This window comes from Poecilia mexicana, unplaced genomic scaffold (assembly GCF_051168715.1).
Source record: "Poecilia mexicana isolate PSO_F unplaced genomic scaffold, ASM5116871v1 scaffold_10, whole genome shotgun sequence".
In the NCBI taxonomy this organism is placed as follows: Eukaryota; Metazoa; Chordata; class Actinopteri; order Cyprinodontiformes; family Poeciliidae; genus Poecilia; species Poecilia mexicana.
Genome location: NW_028263379.1, coordinates 11,480,829 through 11,498,738, shown reverse-complemented (window position 1 = coordinate 11,498,738; position 17,910 = coordinate 11,480,829). Strand labels below are relative to the sequence as shown.

The following is a 17,910-nucleotide window of genomic DNA, read 5'->3' as shown; positions in this document are numbered from 1 at the left end:
ATTTACAAATATCGATAAATGCAAACGTTGCATTTGGGTTGTATCGCGAGACTTGCAGCTCTAGAGTAGCAAAAGAGTCACAAATATTTTCAGAATGTTTTAATTGATTTTATCGCAAAAGTTATATTTCGCAGCGTTAATTAAAAAATTGTTAAATGCCTGTTTGGATTCACTTCCTGTTGAAAATGACATAAGATGCATATTTCAAAATAAAAATGTGCAGGTCAGAATGAAATGGGTAATTTCCGTTAAAAGCTCAAAATCTTTAATACGTTTGAGATTTCAGTATTAAATTATTGTTTTAAACAAAAAAAAAATTTTTTTCAAGCATTGGCTAATTTTATAACAACACTGAAGAAGGCTTTTAGCGTGAAACACATTTATACGCTTGCTGGAGAAAAATTATTTTCACTTCCGGGTTGACTCTGTTACTGCCGTCTTGGCTGTCATCTCTTCTCTCAGTCCGTGACTCATTCCCTTCTCTCTCTTTTTTTCTTTTAACTCCTACGACATTGACCCTATCAGAAAATAGCGAAAATGTTGACAAAAACGAGCGTGGACGGCTCGCTGCGGGCTTTGAGGACGCTGCGGCTGTTGGTTCTGGTGAGCCTGTGTGTGTTCATCAGTGTCTCAGCAGCATCATCTCCAGCCCAGGAGGAGGACAGTGCCATGGAGAACATCGTTACAGAGAAGAAGGCTGAGGAGAGCCACAGACAGGACAGCGCAGACCTGCTCATCTTCATCCTGCTCCTCACCCTCACCATCCTAACCATCTGGCTCTTCAAGCACCGGCGCTTCAGGTTTCTGCACGAAACCGGGCTGGCCATGATTTACGGTGAGAGTGACAGTTGGGAGACGTCATCAGACCCGCAGATATCGATCAGATGTGAAATGTCAACACCGTGATCTTTAGTTTAAGCTGTAGTTTCTTTTTGAAAAGACGCAGCTGCTCTTCTGTTCCCTTTTTAACATCAAAAACATTTCACTTCCCCTCCACGCAGGTTAAACTGGTAACATTTGATTGACACGAGACAGTAATTAATCTGCTTATGCTAAGCTGCACTGACTACTTCCTCGTATTTAACCTGACATGTTGGTTTTTTTGTATCACCCAAAACCTCATGCACATCAGTTTTAATTCTGTAAATATTAATCTGCAGACTTAACAGGAAGTCAATGCATTTCTGCACTTTGTTTATTAAATCCACTAGACCGGGGGAGTCCAAAGTGTGGCTTGGGGGCCATTTGTGGCCCTGAAATTAATTTGATCAGCCTCTCAAACACAAGTAAGGGGTCCAAAAAACAGAAATCAACTGATGGACCCCAGAAGTTTGGAAATTATCTGTTTTTCTTCTAATAAGGCAACATGATTTAGCAGGTAAAAAGAAAAATTAATGAATTTTGTGACCTGCCAGTAGTTTAAATTTAACAGTTTTGGCCTCTGAGGCAAAAAGTTTAGACACCACTGCAAGTAAAGATTTAGTAGCAAAACAGAAATTCAGACATGACTAACCAGCAGCTTGTTGATGGCATAAAAATGTGTGTGATGAAGGTGAGACTAAAGCTAAATTTATCAGGGGTGAATGAAATTATTTTATTTCCCCCTCCATGTGGATGAGAAGGTACCAAACTCAAGCACCAGGCTCTTATTTTTAAACGTGTTTGAGAGAAAATTCCAAATGCAATCAAAAGAAATGGAGCTTTGTTGTCTTAAATTAAACCCTCCTCTGTTCTATTTTTGCTCTCCGCCTCTTTTCTCAGGCCTTATTGTCGGGGTGATCTTGCGCTACGCCGTTCAGGTCCCTCGGGACACCATCGTCGTGTCAGCATGCTTTGTCAACTCCAGCCCCGCCACCATGCTGGTAAATGTCAGTGGCAAATTTTACGAATACACCTTGAAGGGGGAGATCAATGCCAACGAGTTGAATGACGTAAAAGACAACGAGATGCTGCGCAAGGTACGGGCCATCTTCTCACATTTGTGGTAGTTACTGCTGATGACTGAGTGAGTATTTTGGTGTGTTACTTTACTTTGCAGCTTTGTAGTTTGAGCCATGATTCTGGTTATTTTAAATAAATGAATGCACAATTATGAAGGATGAAATTGCAATTGAAACAATACAAAGCACTTGAGTTATTTCTGGTTAAATAGAGAAGTGTGTCATGCTTTAGCATCTGGTTGCAAAAATGATACTATGCTATTTGAATGTTTTTTACATTTTGTCAAATTTCAACTGCAAAGTTCTAAATTTTTTAGGGAAACACAAATAATTTACCTCCTCTGAGATAATACTTTGTAAAAAGACCTATCACTGTTATGTTAGTGATTTAGAGTTGTAAAAATCATACATTACTTTCCAGTTCACAACTGTGCTGCTTTCTGTTGGATTGTCACATAAAAATCCTTAATTAATTGAGGAAATACTTTTCCAAGGACTTTATTTCTCTGGAATCCCAAATTCAACACAAACAGCAGGTGAAAAAAATCTGCTTTAATCCAGTGTACTGTAGTGCTATAAGAGGCTGTTCCCTGTGTGACCCAGTGTAAAATAAAAATGTCTTAACTTCTCTCTGCTCTGACAAGTTTGGCACTGGTCTGGATTCAGACCTAAAATAAGAATAATCTCAGCCTTAATTGATGCTTGATTCAGTCGCTGCCCTCTTTTAACATGTTATTTTACTCAATGTCCCAGTTGTGTCATTCTTGATTAAATAATTAATTTAACATAACATTAATTAGCATCAAAGCATTTGATTATTTCGCTGTTTTATTGATAAATATCTTTGTTTTTGTGGGCTTCAGGTTACGTTCGACCCTGAGGTTTTCTTCAACATTCTTCTCCCGCCCATCATCTTTCATGCAGGCTACAGCTTGAAAAGGGTACAACATCCTCAGATCTTTAAATAAATAGTTTTCATTTATGATTAAATACTGTAACCTCAGTACAGTTAGCTGCATGTTTGCTTTTATTTTCCAGAGACATTTTTTCCGGAACATGGGATCCATCCTGGCCTATGCCTTCGTGGGGACAGTGATTTCCTGTTTTATTATTGGGTGAGATGATTGTGCTCAGAAACAGCACTGAGAAAAAAACACAGCTCTAACTACTTTAGTGCATTTTACAGTGTCGATAATCCATTTAGTAAGATAATTAAAGCTGTCCTCCGACAGGTTGTTGATGTACGGCTGTGTCACGCTGATGAAGCACCTGGGCAAGATGGGTGGAGACTTCTTCTTCACTGACTGTCTATTCTTTGGAGCCATTGTCTCAGCAACAGACCCGGGTATATATTCACATGAACTTCTGATTATGTTTTCTATTCAGGGATTATATTTTAACCCTCTGAACTGGAACTTTCAATATATAGCATTTATTTTTGCAATTTACTGTCTATTAAAAAAGTCTCTCATCAGATTAAACCGAAGAAAAACATGCTCTCTGTTACGGCAGGATTGAAATTACCTTAGTAATTTCCAATCCTGGCTGGAAAGCGCAACGTTCCTCTTTCAGAAACTGTTCGAATTTTTCAAATAGCGCAAAATGTTTATGGCACTGCAAATTCGGCCGTGTCGTTGCCGACACGTTCGGTCTTGAAGGGTTAAATTAATCAAATAAATGACATTATTATACACATTTATAATAACAGAACACACACTGTGAATGTGGATACAGATATAAACATTTTTTTACCCAGTTTGTATTGTTTTTTACAATATAAACTTATAATTATTCATACAAATTCACATTTGAACCTGCATGAGGTGATCAAACTCCAGGAAAGTCATTAACATACAATCCAAAAAAAATGGGACTCAATACACAACCAGCATTATTATCAGTCTTTTCACAAGCTGGTGTTATGACTCATTTTATCTACTTGATTGCAGTTGCTGCAAACTAAGTGTTGATAATTTGAAAAATGATTTAGTCTCAACACCTTCTTAGAAATGTTTATCTAAAAGCCAACATTAGTTTCTGCTGGCAGTAGTGAAAAGTACTGATAACATGTTTAGTTGCTGACATTGTCTGCACATTTTTGTTTTCCAGGCACTCAGAAATTGTCGCTCTTTAATTTCTGAGACTGCCTAAACTCAGTAAAGGTGCGCAGGTTTGCACTGACTTTAAGTTGAAATACATTGACTTTAATAAAGTGAAGACATAAATGCTAAATAGATCAATTTACCAATTCTGTAAAAGCTTTCAAGATAATCATCTTGATGCAAAAATTAGAGACAAAGTTGAGTGAAATTTCTGAAAGCGTTAAAGGGCAAAAGTAACCACATTTGAGATTTTCTTCTTTGTACTCTTTTACATGGCAGCATTTTGCTTAAAGGAAATTGCTTACATGTCTTTTCAGTATATGTCAGTTTTCATGTGTTTCTGTTGGTCTCACAGTGACGGTCCTGGCTATTTTCCACGAGCTGCAGGTTGACGTGGATTTGTATGCGTTACTGTTTGGAGAGAGCGTCCTCAATGATGCAGTAGCGGTCGTTCTGTCCTCGTAAGTTTTTAAAATCAAATTATGTCTAATCAGCATGATGGCTGGATGTCTGAGACATGAACAAACATGTATGAAAGTGTATGTTTTTCATGTTTGATCAGTGGACCAACCAGCTGTGAGATTCACATTTGACCAAACTGGAATCGGTTCCCCTGGTGTTGCTTCGTTTGTCCTCCTTCCCTTTATTGTTCTGTTGTAATTTCCACAGAGTAATGCATTATAATAGCATGCAGCTAGGAGGAAGCGGGCCATGCAGAGAGCTCACTGGCTGTGGGTTAAGTAGAGCATGTCGTCGTGTGCCTTTACAGTGCCTGGGGACTAGCATGACGAATCAGAGGCTGTTGTTGTTTTTACCCTGGTTTATCCATCCAGAGTTTGAGAATATTGCTTTTTTTTGTCTTTTTGGTAGACTACTTTTGATGAAAAAAATGTCCACACCCTTTAGTTATCTTTGAAAAGGAGGAGATGAGAAGCTTAACAACAAAAAGCCTTGTGATTCGTGTGTCATGTTGAACAAATCTAATTTTAGAATCAACTTTGGTTGGAAAAAAATGTAAAAGTTCCTGTTTGGTGTTTTTTAGTACATTTTATTCTAAAACTACATTAGTAAAGTGTAATTGACACTGTATGAAAATATACACACACTAGAGCTTTCCACATGTATTGGTTTTTACATGGTAATATTGAGTAAAAATAACAACAACCTGCAAATAAATTAATCTTTTATTGCAGTAGCATTGTAGAGCATCATAAAGAAATATTTAATAATGTCTGAGCTTTTCAGCACTAAACTTCTCTGGTGTGTTTTCTGTGAAACATTGTTACCTAGGGAGCAATAAGTAAGAGATATATGTTTTTTTAAATTGGAAAAAAAATCCCTGTTTGCCAGATAATTATTTTCATCTCAGCCTTATTTTCAGTACACATTTGATCAAAGTTTGATGACACCATTTTATACTTTTGACTAAAGCAGTCCAGGGTTCTCTGTCCTTCAACATGAATTTAAAAACAGTTTTCCATATTTTCAGGTCTTTTCTCTGTTTCTAATTGGTCGTCTTCCCAGCAATGGATCATTTTAAGTATCTCCATGTTCCTGCTGCAGGACTGTAGAGGAAAACATTCAGCCCGAGTTCTTTCTGGTTCTGATTACTTAAATGCTGAAGTACAACACTGGAATGTGAAGTAAATATCTGCCTGATAAGGTTGCTGTTTAAAAACGTGCTGTTTGGTCAAATTGAGTAAGAGAACATTTCTGAAAATAAAGTATCTACGCTTTGGTTTACAGTTTGGCTATTTTTTACATGCACAACCTTTTTTTCTCTTACTGTCTGACATTAAATCAGACTGAAGTTCTCCAAATTACCATCTGCTAAAAGACAAAGAATAAACCATTTCCTCGATAAGAAAGATCTTTATAGGTTATATTGTATATTACTTTTACCATGTGCAGAACTTTGAAGAAAAACATAGAAAATTAATCTCCAAACAGTATATATAATACAGAAAAGGGCCATTAGATAGATAAATAAATGAAGTAGGTTAAAAAGATCACACAAATGAGGTTTTTATAAAAATGTCAATGGTAAAAATTCCAATCTTTGTTCAATGTGAAACAGCACAAATAATATTTGAGACCAGAAATAATTTACTTTTTATAAAAATAATAAAATTATTTGCAGAAAATGACAGAGGGAAATTGAGTTCAAAAGTTTTTTCTGTTAGAACAGCGTTTAAAAGGTGTGTGTATTTCAATAGCAGAGAAATGTTGGAAATGTTCAAAAATAAACATATGAAATATTCATTTAGCTTTATTTGAAAGAAACTCTGTTAATTGGTTAAAACATAATATAGCCTGTTGATCATTTTCTTTGGCTTTGCTTTTTATAATTGGAAGAATTTGTGTTTGAGTATAGTGTTGTATTTTTATTGGGTTTTCAAACATTACATTTCTAGAAAAAAGTGGGAAGCTTGTAAACCTGAGAATACTGTTAGAGTCAATCCTAACAGACCTAAAACAGGATAAGTTTAGTTTGAGTTAGTAAGAAAACTAAGGCTTTGTCTTTTTCTTAGTCAGTGTATGTGTAACAGGGTTTTGTTTGGCAATATTGTGGATGTTAAGTTTGTCAAAATTAGTTTCTTTATTTCCTCAATTTATTTAATTTAGTCAAGCAGTTGCTTCTCCGGACATTTGTTGGCGTTTTAGGTTCTGTTTTGCTGCTCTTGGTGGTTCCCATAGCAACCAGTAACTGACGGCTCCTCCCGCCCCCTTTTTTCTCTGTTGCCGTCGGTAACTGTGGGACAGAAGCTGCTGGACAGATGTCAACTTGATTTCCTCTTTTGTTAAATTAAATACAGAGAACCTGAGTGTGTCCGTCATGAAGACAAACCTACTGGACCTGAGACGCACATAGAAGGGTTTCATATGCAAATATCTGGTGTCCATTGTGTATGTTTGCCCTTAAGTTTTTTTCTTTATGTCTTATCATCAGGTCTATTGTTGCATATCAGCCACAAGGAGACAACAGCCACACGTTTGAAGCCATGGCCTTGCTGAAGTCTTTAGGGATGTTCCTTGGCGTTTTCAGCGGCTCCTTCTCTCTGGGCGTTGCCACGGGAATCGTTACAGCTCTCATATCTTTTCTGGTTTTGTCGTCTATCCAGTCTGCTGCATAAGCTCTGAATAAACAAGGTTATGCCTTAGGTTACTAAAGATATCCTGCTGTCAGTGATTGGCAGATAGGTGTGCAAAGTACTGAAAACAACACCGATTGTTCTTTGTAATGTGACACAGATAGAAAGTAAATTGGGGGTTTTTGACACCTGGTAGTTCAGTATAGTTGGTTTGATTGGGGATCAAAATTGCAACATTTGTTAAATTTTCGGCTGGTGCGGTTCGCTTTCACATCACATTGTGTCAAAGGAGCCAAATCCTTTAGAAAATGTGTTTCCCTCCTTGCCTGTGGTGGCGCTGCACCAAGAAACACTAAAGTAAACAACACAAAAACCTCTGAAGAAGACAATGAGCGCAACTTCCTTCCTCGTGAAATGTAAACAAAAATGGAGTAGCGTCAGATTTTAGTGCTTGTAGGATTTCTCTTTTGTCTTTGAAAAGAGACCACAACCAATTTCTCCCACTAGTGCTAGAGAGGCACATTTGTTTTGTTTGTAATTACCCAAAATCCCCGGCGCTACAATTCGCTTCCTGCTTTTGGAGCAGTCTCTGGTCCTCTTGGCATTTTCATATGAATCCAAACCGCACCAGAGAATACAGAATGAGATTTTTAGGTGGATTTTTGGTTTTTGGCCATCATCAGTGTTCGATTGTGCTTTCACAAATCCCCAAACGAACCAGACCTTCTAGACAAACAAACTACAGTATGTTAATATCCGTTAAATCAATTTCAATAAAGTCCTTGACTGGGACTACGTGACGAAGTTCACCAAACTGAGGGACTTTCAGCTGCTGGAGACGGCTCTGTTCTTCCTCATGTCCTGGAGCACCTTCCTGCTGGCTGAAGCTTGTGGCTTCACAGGTAGAAACACAGTGAATCTGTAGTAAATATAATTTCATACATTCCCTCCTCGTTGAAGGGATTTAAGTGTGGTTTGCTTGTCTTTCGATCGTATGACCACGTTGTGTTGTGCAGGTGTTGTGGCTGTGCTCTTCTGTGGCATCACTCAGGCCCACTACACCTTCAACAATCTGTCTCCAGAGTCTCAGGACCGGACAAAGCAGGTCAGAACCAGACTAATACTACAAATCTATTTAGTATTTAATAAAGTATTAGGGTCTCATAAAAATAATACACCAGGATTCACTGTTGTAATAAATAATAACTTGCGTTAAATCATATGTGTGAAAAGGCCTGTTGCAATAAACAACAAAACAATTACTTGCACCATAAATAAGCATTTCTACTTTCATGATTGTTTTTTCCTTTTCTCTCTTTCTACCAAAAACTGGACAAAAGTCTTCAGTATGGTGCTTTCCTGTAGGATCATTTTGTTACAGAGACTTTATTTTATTTGTTGTTTCTGTTTATTTATTTGGGATATTTAAAATGTCTTCCTGTTCCAGTATTAAATGTTCACTAGAATTTAAAGTCTATTGATCTTTGAGATCGTGTTCTTGCATTATTATGGCTGATTAAAGATTTTAATTCATCACAACTTTTATAAGAGCTTCTATCTGAAACTCAAACCAAAAGTTTTGCTAATAATCTGGAGTTTTGAATACTTGACATCACTTTAAAAACAGAAAGGTTTGGGAAAGAGAAATGTGATTTAAAAGGAAAAGTCTTTTAGGTCCATCAGTTTCACCACGATCACCTGAAGCGATTTAAACGCATCACAAAGTACGGTAAATATTAGCTGTACTTTTACGATATGGTGAATAAAAGCCATTAATTTCACGACCAAATCATTAATGAGACAGAAAGACAAAATGTTAAGGTTTTTTGATGTTTCTTGTCTTTCTTTTTCAGCTGTTTGAGCTGTTAAATTTCCTGGCAGAAAACTTCATCTTCTCCTACATGGGTCTGACCCTGTTCACCTTCCAGAACCACATCTTTAATCCCATGTTCATCGTCGGAGCTTTTGTATCTTTTCAACCTGGGAAACAAACATTTCATGAGTGTTTGCATTCATAAAGGGGTGTTTATTTATTAATTCAGAGTTGATTCAGTGAGGAGTTTTGTGGGTGACGTGTGAGGATGTTCCGCTGGTTTTCCTCCTTGACGTTCCTCCCGTCCAGCTGGCGGTGTTTGTGGGAAGAGCTGCTAACATCTACCCTCTGTCGCTCCTCCTTAATCTGGGTCGACGTAACAAGATTAGATCCAACTTCCAGCACATGATGATGTTTGCAGGCCAGTGGAGCAGACTGCAGGACTGTTAAAAACAGACCTTTTGCCTTATGATCACACGTTTGTGACCTTGTTTTCCTGTTTGGTTTTCAGGGCTGCGCGGTGCGATGACCTTCGCCCTCTCCATCAGGGACACGGCCACGTACGCTCGCCAGATGATGTTCTCCACCAATCTTCTGGTGGTTTTCTTCACTGTTTGGGTTTGTGGTGGCGGCACCACTCAGATGCTGTCCTGTCAGCGGATACGGTAAGCAGTTTCAGACACAAACTTAGACAGATTTCCCACTTAAAAACAAATGCCAAACTTGATACGCACATTTCTGGGAAACCTCTAGTGGACTCTGTTTAAATCATGTTGCATCAAACTGCTCATAATGTCTGTGGAAAATAACATTTTCCTCCCCAACTAGTCCTAATGCTGCAGCAACATTTTAGGGCCATTGAAGAAAAAAAAAGTACATTTTCACCAAAATATATCAGACATTTTGTAGAACAAAATTTGCACATTTCTGATGTTCAATTGTTGAAAATTTGCCAAAAAGATAAATCATAGATTTTGAGTTTATTCTTAGAAATTTATGAGTTTCAAAAGTTGAAAATTTTTCAGAAAACAAGTCTGAAATTTCCAAGATCTTTTGAGGAAAACTTCCAAGATTAATCTCAAAATTTCTGAGATTTTTGACTTTTCAAACTCAAAAATATCCCATTTTTTTCTATAAAATTCCTGAGATTAATCTCAAAATTTAAGTTTTTTGTTGTTTTTTTCTGTTTACAATGGCCCAAATGCTCGGTTGCACGACACAGACTCTAAGAATATTATAATATAAAAAATTAAATGTATTTGCCTGATTATTTTGGTTTGAAACAAAAAGGCTCAAATTTAGACTATTTAACTTTTTAAAAAATTTGGTTTATCAACCCGAGTAGATAGAAATTACAGTTTTCAAAAAAATGTATTTGATCTATTAAAGGAGAAAATCTATCCAAACCAACCTGTGAAAAATACTTACTGGTTGCTCCAGTGTGACAGTGACTTTGATCAAACATTTCCAGTAACTCCAATGAGTCTTCTACATCTGGGTGTTGTTGCCATTTAGAGACATTTCTCTAAAAATGTCCATCTGCGACTGATTTACTGTTTTCCTTTTAACAGAGTGGGAGTTGACTCTGATCAGGAAAACTCTGTGAGTAAGCAACATGATGAGAAAACTTGCAGCAAATGTTATTTGAACTGGTTTTACAGAATAATGTCCTTGTTGTTGGTTCAGATGAGTTTTGCAGACGGATTAGAGAGGAGAAGCACCAAACAAGAAAGTGCCTGGCTTTTCAGAATTTGGTACAACTTCGACCACAAGTATCCTTTATAGAAACAAGTCGTATTGACAACTCGTAGTGTTTTTGTGATTCATCTGGTTCCGTTTCAGCTCCATGAGTGAAGTTCATATATTCAGCCAGCAGGGGGAGCACAGGTTATAGACACAAATGATCTCCAGAACTACAGTTGAAACCAGATATTTACATACTCTATAAAAAATGTAACGTTTTTTAACTGCCTGACATTAAATGAGACAAAATGTTTATTTTTTAGGTCAATCAGGATTACCAGAATGATGTGTATTTGACAAATGCCATATTAATAAGATAGTATTTATTTCCTTTATTTTAACATTCAGGAAATTGTTGTTAATTTTTGTAATCCTCTCCGACCTAAAACAATAAAGATTCCATGTAATTTAATGTAACCGAGTAAGAAAATACATTGTATGTAACTTTACAATAAAATATTAACTATTTAATTTTTTTATTAAGTTCAATTATTTTATTGTCCCTGCTCATTTGCAACAGGAATGGGTCAGTAGTGTAAAGTGGCTTGGTGCCTACGTATTCCATCTTCATGAGCTGCATTTTCTTGCAAAGAGTTTAGATTTTCTTTTTTTTTTTTTAAATCCACCCACAGGCAAATTTTCCCTGAATAATTTGGAGAAAAAAACAGAAAAATCTGCAAATACTGAACCTTGCATAAAAACGATGGAGTTTTTGATCCTGATGCTCATACCAGGCATTAATCACCTTATCGGCTACTTCCTGTTTCTCTCCCTCGGACTTCATTGGGTAAGTTTTTCCTTGACTCCAGCCTCCCTGCAGCTACCTGAAGCCCATCCTGACGCACAGCGGCCCCCCTCTCACGACCACGCTGCCTCCCTGCTGCGGCCCCCTCGCCCGCTTCCTCACCAGCCCCCAGGCCTATGAGGTCAGACTGCAGGTCACACAGGACAAGCAAGTTATCGATTAAGAAGTTGATTGGTCGACTAATACATGAGATGATAAGCGGCCATTTTCTTACACACTTGAGTTTTCATTTGTATCAAGGGGGCAGACTGTCTTTCCATGAAGGGATACGTTGTTCACGTGACGAATATAAAAAAGAATCACATCTCAGAAATGTTCTGGAAAAAAACAAGCAAATCTCTGTGCTTGAAAAGTCAAAGATTTTCTAGAAAAACAACTTTTGAAACATTTTGAGATTAACCTCAGAAATCTGTTTCAAAAGTCGAAAAAGTTTGACTATTCAAACTCAGAAATTTAATCTCAAAACTTTTCCAAGCAAACGTTTGATGTTTCAAACTCAGAAGTTTCCTTGTTTTTTCAGAAAATTTCAGAGATTCTTTTGTCAGAATTTTAATTTTTCTTTCTTAATATATCTTAATTTTCCACGGCCCTAATACGCCGTCGTACAAAACAGAACCCCATAAAGTGCATCTTTCATTCCCCACCGGACTCTATTTGGACCATTTCCCTTTCCTGGTCTCGTTTCCGCCATCTTTGCTTCTGTATTTATTGGCCCCACATAATGATGACCAGTGCTGCCCTCTGCTGGATGGCAGCCAAACTACAACACTAATGAAATGTCTAAGCAGAAGTTACTATTTAATCGATTTGAGCTCATTTTAATCCAATTAGCTGTTAATCGATAACATCCCTATACGGACCCGTATTAGTTTAGATGAGTGTAACAAACCTGACTTGTTCCTTGTTTTGCTCCCCCAGAATGAGTGTCAGCTGAAGGACGACGACTCCGACCTCATCCTGACGGACGGTGACATCAGCCTGACTTATGGCGACATCACGGTCAGCACCGACGCCACAGGCGCCCGCACCAGCGGCGGCCTGGCCACGGACGACCTGGACCGGGAGCTGGCGTACGGCGATCACGAGCTGGTGATGAGGGGCACGCGCCTCGTTCTGCCCATGGACGACTCGGAGCCGCCGTTCACGGATCACCTGCGGATGTGAAAACCAGGTTTCAGCGCAAACGTCCAGTAAAAACTGACCTGAGCCACTGAGCAAAAGACGAGTACCTGACTCCTCTTTTCACACTCCCCTTTTTATCTTCCTTTTTTTTTTTCCTTTTTGCTCACTTCCTCCCTAGGAAATCGCTGTCTCTACCTCATTCTCTTTCTACTCATTTCATACCTCTTACTTCAATCATTCCTAGTTTTCTTCACATTTCTCTCTTGTCATTCAGCTTACTGTAGCATTGCAGCATGAGTTAGTGAGTAAATGCAAACGCCAACCACTTCCTAATTTGTCACTGTACAGTATATCTCAAGAGAAACTATAACGTTGTTATGCATGTGGAGGTTGCTTGTGTTTTCTTTGTATTTTAGGATATAGAGCTTTTTTCTTTTTTTTTTTTCAGTCGGCGTTTTGGGTCTGACTTTGAATGTTGCTGCCTTTTCTCTGAGCATCAGAGGCAAGCTGACCCAGTGGAAAACTTTACTGTACATTTGGTTACAATCAAGTGCCTGGGAATTGTAGTTTTTAAGCATTAAGCATGGCAACTCTATATTAGATTATCTCTGAGAGGGAACGTAACTTTGGGATGGTACAGGAGAAAATATAGAAATATATATTAAACCCAAGAGAAGCCTCCGTCCCTAAAGGTAGCAATATACCGCGCAGGTGTGTTGGGAAGGTTTGTGCTTGTAAATATGGTGTGAAGCCAGCAGGCAGCGGTAGGAGCCAAATACGGATCTCTGTGGGTGACCTTAGACTGTGACATTAGAGAGAGGCTTAACGCCTTCCTCTGGACGCCGGTCACAGCAGATTGAAGGTTTGCTGCTGTGAAAATGAGACCTAAATGAAGTGAAGTGAGTCAGCTTTGTGCCATTCCCGTCACGCATTTTGATGCTTCGTGTAAACCGAATCCATTCGACCTTAAAGTGTTTTCTACGCTCTTTGCAGAGGAACATTTGTCATGCACATCCAGCTTTGTTCACATATTTCTATTCAGATATTTTTTCAGTAAAGTAATAAAAAATAAAACGTTTCAGTACCTAAACTTGACACTAAAAAAATCTATTGTCTTTTTAATTAGAAATTAGAGAGATTATCTACTTGCAGAAGGTTTGTTTCTTCATGAATCTGGTTTCATATTGCTGAACAATGAATGTATTGGCTGACTTAAACTAGGCATCTTTCAGTGCTTTGCTAGTTTAATCTCTATAATATATTTTCTGCTACGCAACTTTACTATACAGCTAAATCTCAGTAGGTGTGAATATCATCACATTAATTTATTTCAGTATTTCAGTTCGTAAATTGTATTACTGTGGATTTATTGGAGAGAGAGTGAAATATTCAGGTTATTTCTGTTGATTATGATTACCAGCTAATGAAAACCCAAATTTCAGTTTCTTGGTAAGTGAGAATGTTACATTAGACCAAGAACAAATGAACATCCAGCCACTGGGATTGTGTGCCTTTCCACTCATCTTCCACACCCTTCAACCTTGAAAACTAAATGAGAAACTAACTTTACCTTATATTTAAAAAGAGAACACTAAACACTTAGCTTCTTCACATATGCTACTAGATGTTTTCCTTCCACTCAACTTTCTACTAAGCTCTCTTCTTTAGCTCTGAGCTCTTGCAGCTTACCTCTTCATGTTGATGTCATTGACTGTATTCTGGATAACTATACAATCAACAGTCATACACATGATTGTGTGCCATAACGTGACAACTTTAAATAATAGATTAGAAATATTAATCTTATACGATGTTCTAATTTTTCTTTTATGAGAAATTGAAATTTGAGTTTTCATAATCAGCTGAATTTGCAGCAGATATCTCAATCTGTGTGCAATTGATCTTAATAATATGCAACTTTCCCTTTTTTATTTAAATTACTGAAATAAAATACATTTTTAATGATGTTCTCTTGTATTGAGAGACAAATAAATGTTTTCTCCGTTTTACTAGTCAGTTCAACACTGCAGTGCTGGATTTTATACATTGACATGTTTTTGTCACTCCTTATAATTCATAATATTAGGGCTGTGCAGTATTTGGAAAACATAGCATTACATTAATATTGTTGTCCTTTTGGTAACAAACCGCTTTCTGGGACAGTTAAAGACCATCCAATTAATCAGTTACCTCATTAAGGTCCTCATTTTAAACAACGACTCCTAAAATGTTGCAGCCTGCTAAATATTGCATCTCGACAGATTAATATTTCATATTTCAGATCCCCTGGTAGGAGTAGATATTTGCACTGGGACTGTTACAGGTCTTCATTTTGAAAGCTGCCAGTGTTGGAATAGTTTCCTTGCTGGATTTTTTTTTTTTTCCTATTTTGTTTTGAACTGTTTTCTCATGAATCATTTGAAGGTAAGACAGAAGTTTACTTGCACATTTGCTTTATTTTTGTTCATGATCATGAAGAACGGAAAGCTTTCTGAACTCGCTGAGGGCTGCAGAGTTTCGCATCTGCTGATGCTGACTGAACAGGAAGCGTTGGTCGGGTTGTCGCCGTGGCGACGCTGTGTTTATTTGAACCGAAGCCAGAATACATTTGGTGACTAAGCTGAACACAACCATCTTTTTTTGTGTTTTGGCCTTGGTGCGAGCCAAAGAAAAATAAGTGAGGTCATTCAGAATAAATGCAGGATGATGGGAATTAAAAAAAGAGAGAGGGAAAGAATGAAGGAGGGAAGTAGAGCAGGCTTGTAGATATCGCTCTTCCTTCCTTAGTTATCTTCTGCTGTGCAGGAACCTCTAATTTAACTTTTTATTTCTTGTTTGCTTGTTTGTTTGCTTTAATCAGGTGTTCTTTGTGACTCCACATGATCTATTATTCTGTTGAATTATCATTTCACTTGTTTGTGAGATGATTTTTTTAAAGAGAGGAAATAAAGTGAAAGAAGCCTCTTTTTGTGTGCTTTATTTGTTTTCAGTAATGCTTTTTGTTTTTCTGACAGCTGATTTTATATTATTTACTGTTTTATTTTGAGCGATGTTACAGAAGTTTTTTTTCTTCTGTAAAGAAACATTTCAGTGACTTTAAAGATGATTTCATGCATATGTTCCATCTTATCTGGTACTTTTGTATCTTGTATGTTTCCAACAAGATGCTTTTTCCATGATGTCTTCAGAGCATAAATTGTCTTTCGCTGATTGTGCAGCTTTGGGGAAAAAAGAAAAAAGAAGTGAAATAAATCTGAGCAGAACTGTGTGCCATTATTATCTACATGCCGCAATGTGAATTCTTCAAAAGGTGAAGGAGGTCTTGGTGTTTCTCTGCTCTGCTTCTGTTTCTTGAGCTTCGATCGGTGGAAATCTTGTCAGAAGTAGCTGACCAAAGAGGCCTGCTGTGCTCCGTGTTTTCAGACACTGCTCTCTTTCTCTCTCGCTTCATTCTGCATTTTCTCTCTGGGTGAATGTGTCCAAATTCCTGCAAGTGTTTATGGATGCGTGTCTGGCAAAAAAACAAAACAAAACAAAAAAAAACATGATACTGTGTCCTCTCCTTTTGTTTTCGTTGCCGATACTGTTTACATCTGTGTAAATATACTCACCTGTTCTGTGTGCGTGCAACGGTCAATAAACTAAAGCCTTTGCATTTGATTAAAGCTCTCTGTCTGACGGCCTCATTATTTACCTATTTCAGTATTAGTTTACAGATGTCTGACTACTGATCCTCTCATTCTGACCTGATTGATATTAGTGTGTGAAAATTATCAGTTTCATCCAGTTTTACAGTTTGTAACATGCTAGCTGTGCTTCCATTAAAATGTCCATAAAACTTTGTCAATATTCTGCTGATGTTGAAAAAACACAATGAGGACATGACCACATGACTTGTGTACAGCTGAAAATCATTTTTTTACTGGTTTCTATTAAACAATTACATTTTTCTAATTCCAATGTGACTAATTTTATGGTCAATAGAAACTAACGTTTCAAAAATTAGATCTAGTGTGAGTTGTTTGATCCGTCATTCTCTCTTGTTGCCATTTTAAAAGAGCTAACAAATTATTGATATCGGTGCAAAAACACAAAGTCTTTTCAAGTGTTTCTAGTCTAGAAACTAGTTTCTGCCATAAGAGCTACAACTTTTTCATCAATATTAAGGAACTACTTACTTAAAACAAGTGTCTGTCTTGCTTGAAAGTTGGTATTAAGTTAAGTTTGTCTTATTTCAAGCGTACTAAGATATTTGCTCTAAGAACAAGACCAAAATACTTTGTAAGACTTTGTGTTTTTGCAGATTCCATCAAAGTAATGAAGCAAAATTTAGGATTATATTTATTCACTGTATAAAAGCTGATGAAAGACGTAACTCGTCTCTGTTTAAATGAAGGACTCGTGTTCTAATTTCACATTTGTTTACTTTCATTTGAGTCTCAGGAGCTTCTAAAAGGATCCCCCCCCCCCCAAGAAAAAAAAACAAACAAAAAAAACAAGTCATTTTTTGCAACCAGTTAATGTTTTCTTCTGGTGTCTGAAAAATGAGCTGTCCCAAAACCCTGCCGATTTCTAAGTCACGTTCAACCGGCACTGCGCCGTTACCTAGCAACCCCAGCCTAGCCGAACCCCGTTACCTAGCAACCTAAGTGGAGCTCCAATACGATTGATTTGCTGGTTTTACCATTGAAAGCGCCATAGCTGAAATAAACAGAGCTTAAATCAGACATGTGCTGCCATGAGAGACAGCATTTGATTCTTCTTTCCCAACATATCAGGTAATGCTCCTAATATGGACATCGAGTCCATGCCGTTTGCTCAAGAATGTCTGTTTAGAGAAGGAAGTAGTGAGCACTTAGTTCAAGTTTTCCCAAGCATTTTGTGATTATTCAATCAAGGGATTTATTGTGCAGACTTAAAACACACTTTAAATGAAGAATGAGACTTAATAGAGTTTTTTTTTTTGTAGTTTCCTCCTCTGACTGGACATAAATACCAACTTAAAAACATTTGGATATTTTTGTCTATTCATGCTTTTGTAATCTTACTAATAGGTGTGTGGTAAAGGCAACAAACGTAGAATACATTGTTTTATTGTTTTACAAAAGTATTTACACCTGTTCAGCTTTTTCAATGTTTTATCATGTTACAACCTCAAATTTCAATGTGTTTAATCTGGATTTTGTTAATTTAAGATTGTGGAAAATTGTGGAGTAGAAACAGAGATACATGCTGTTTTTTTTTTTATAAACATTTGAAGATATTTGCATTCAGACCCAAAGAGTCAATACTT

The 17,910-nt window shown here is 37.3% G+C and overlaps 1 protein-coding gene across 1 annotated transcript; it reads left to right on the top strand.

Moving 5' to 3' along the window:
* Positions 1 to 324: 324 nt before the first annotated feature.
* On the top strand, positions 325 to 16,282 carry slc9a6a (solute carrier family 9 member A6a). The gene is made up of 16 exons (XM_014984660.2): positions 325 to 835; positions 1,762 to 1,958; positions 2,804 to 2,881; positions 2,979 to 3,055; positions 3,173 to 3,285; positions 4,398 to 4,503; positions 6,993 to 7,134; positions 7,931 to 8,036; positions 8,151 to 8,239; positions 8,988 to 9,101; positions 9,257 to 9,368; positions 9,459 to 9,612; positions 10,519 to 10,549; positions 10,634 to 10,719; positions 11,511 to 11,616; positions 12,414 to 16,282. The coding sequence occupies exons 1-16, from the start codon at positions 538 to 540 to the stop codon at positions 12,657 to 12,659; spliced, it is 2,055 nt and encodes a 684-aa protein (XP_014840146.2). The 5' UTR covers positions 325 to 537; the 3' UTR covers positions 12,660 to 16,282.
* Positions 16,283 to 17,910: the final 1,628 nt, after the last annotated feature.

Coding starts and splice junctions, on each gene's coding strand:
- slc9a6a (XM_014984660.2), top strand. CDS start 538: ATGTTGACAAAAACGAGCGTGGACGGCTCGCTGCGGGCTTTGAGGACG. Junction 836..1,761: donor CGGGCTGGCCATGATTTACG/GTGAGAGTGACA, acceptor CTCTTTTCTCAG/GCCTTATTGTCGGGGTGATC. Junction 9,613..10,518: donor CTGTCCTGTCAGCGGATACG/GTAAGCAGTTTC, acceptor TCCTTTTAACAG/AGTGGGAGTTGACTCTGATC.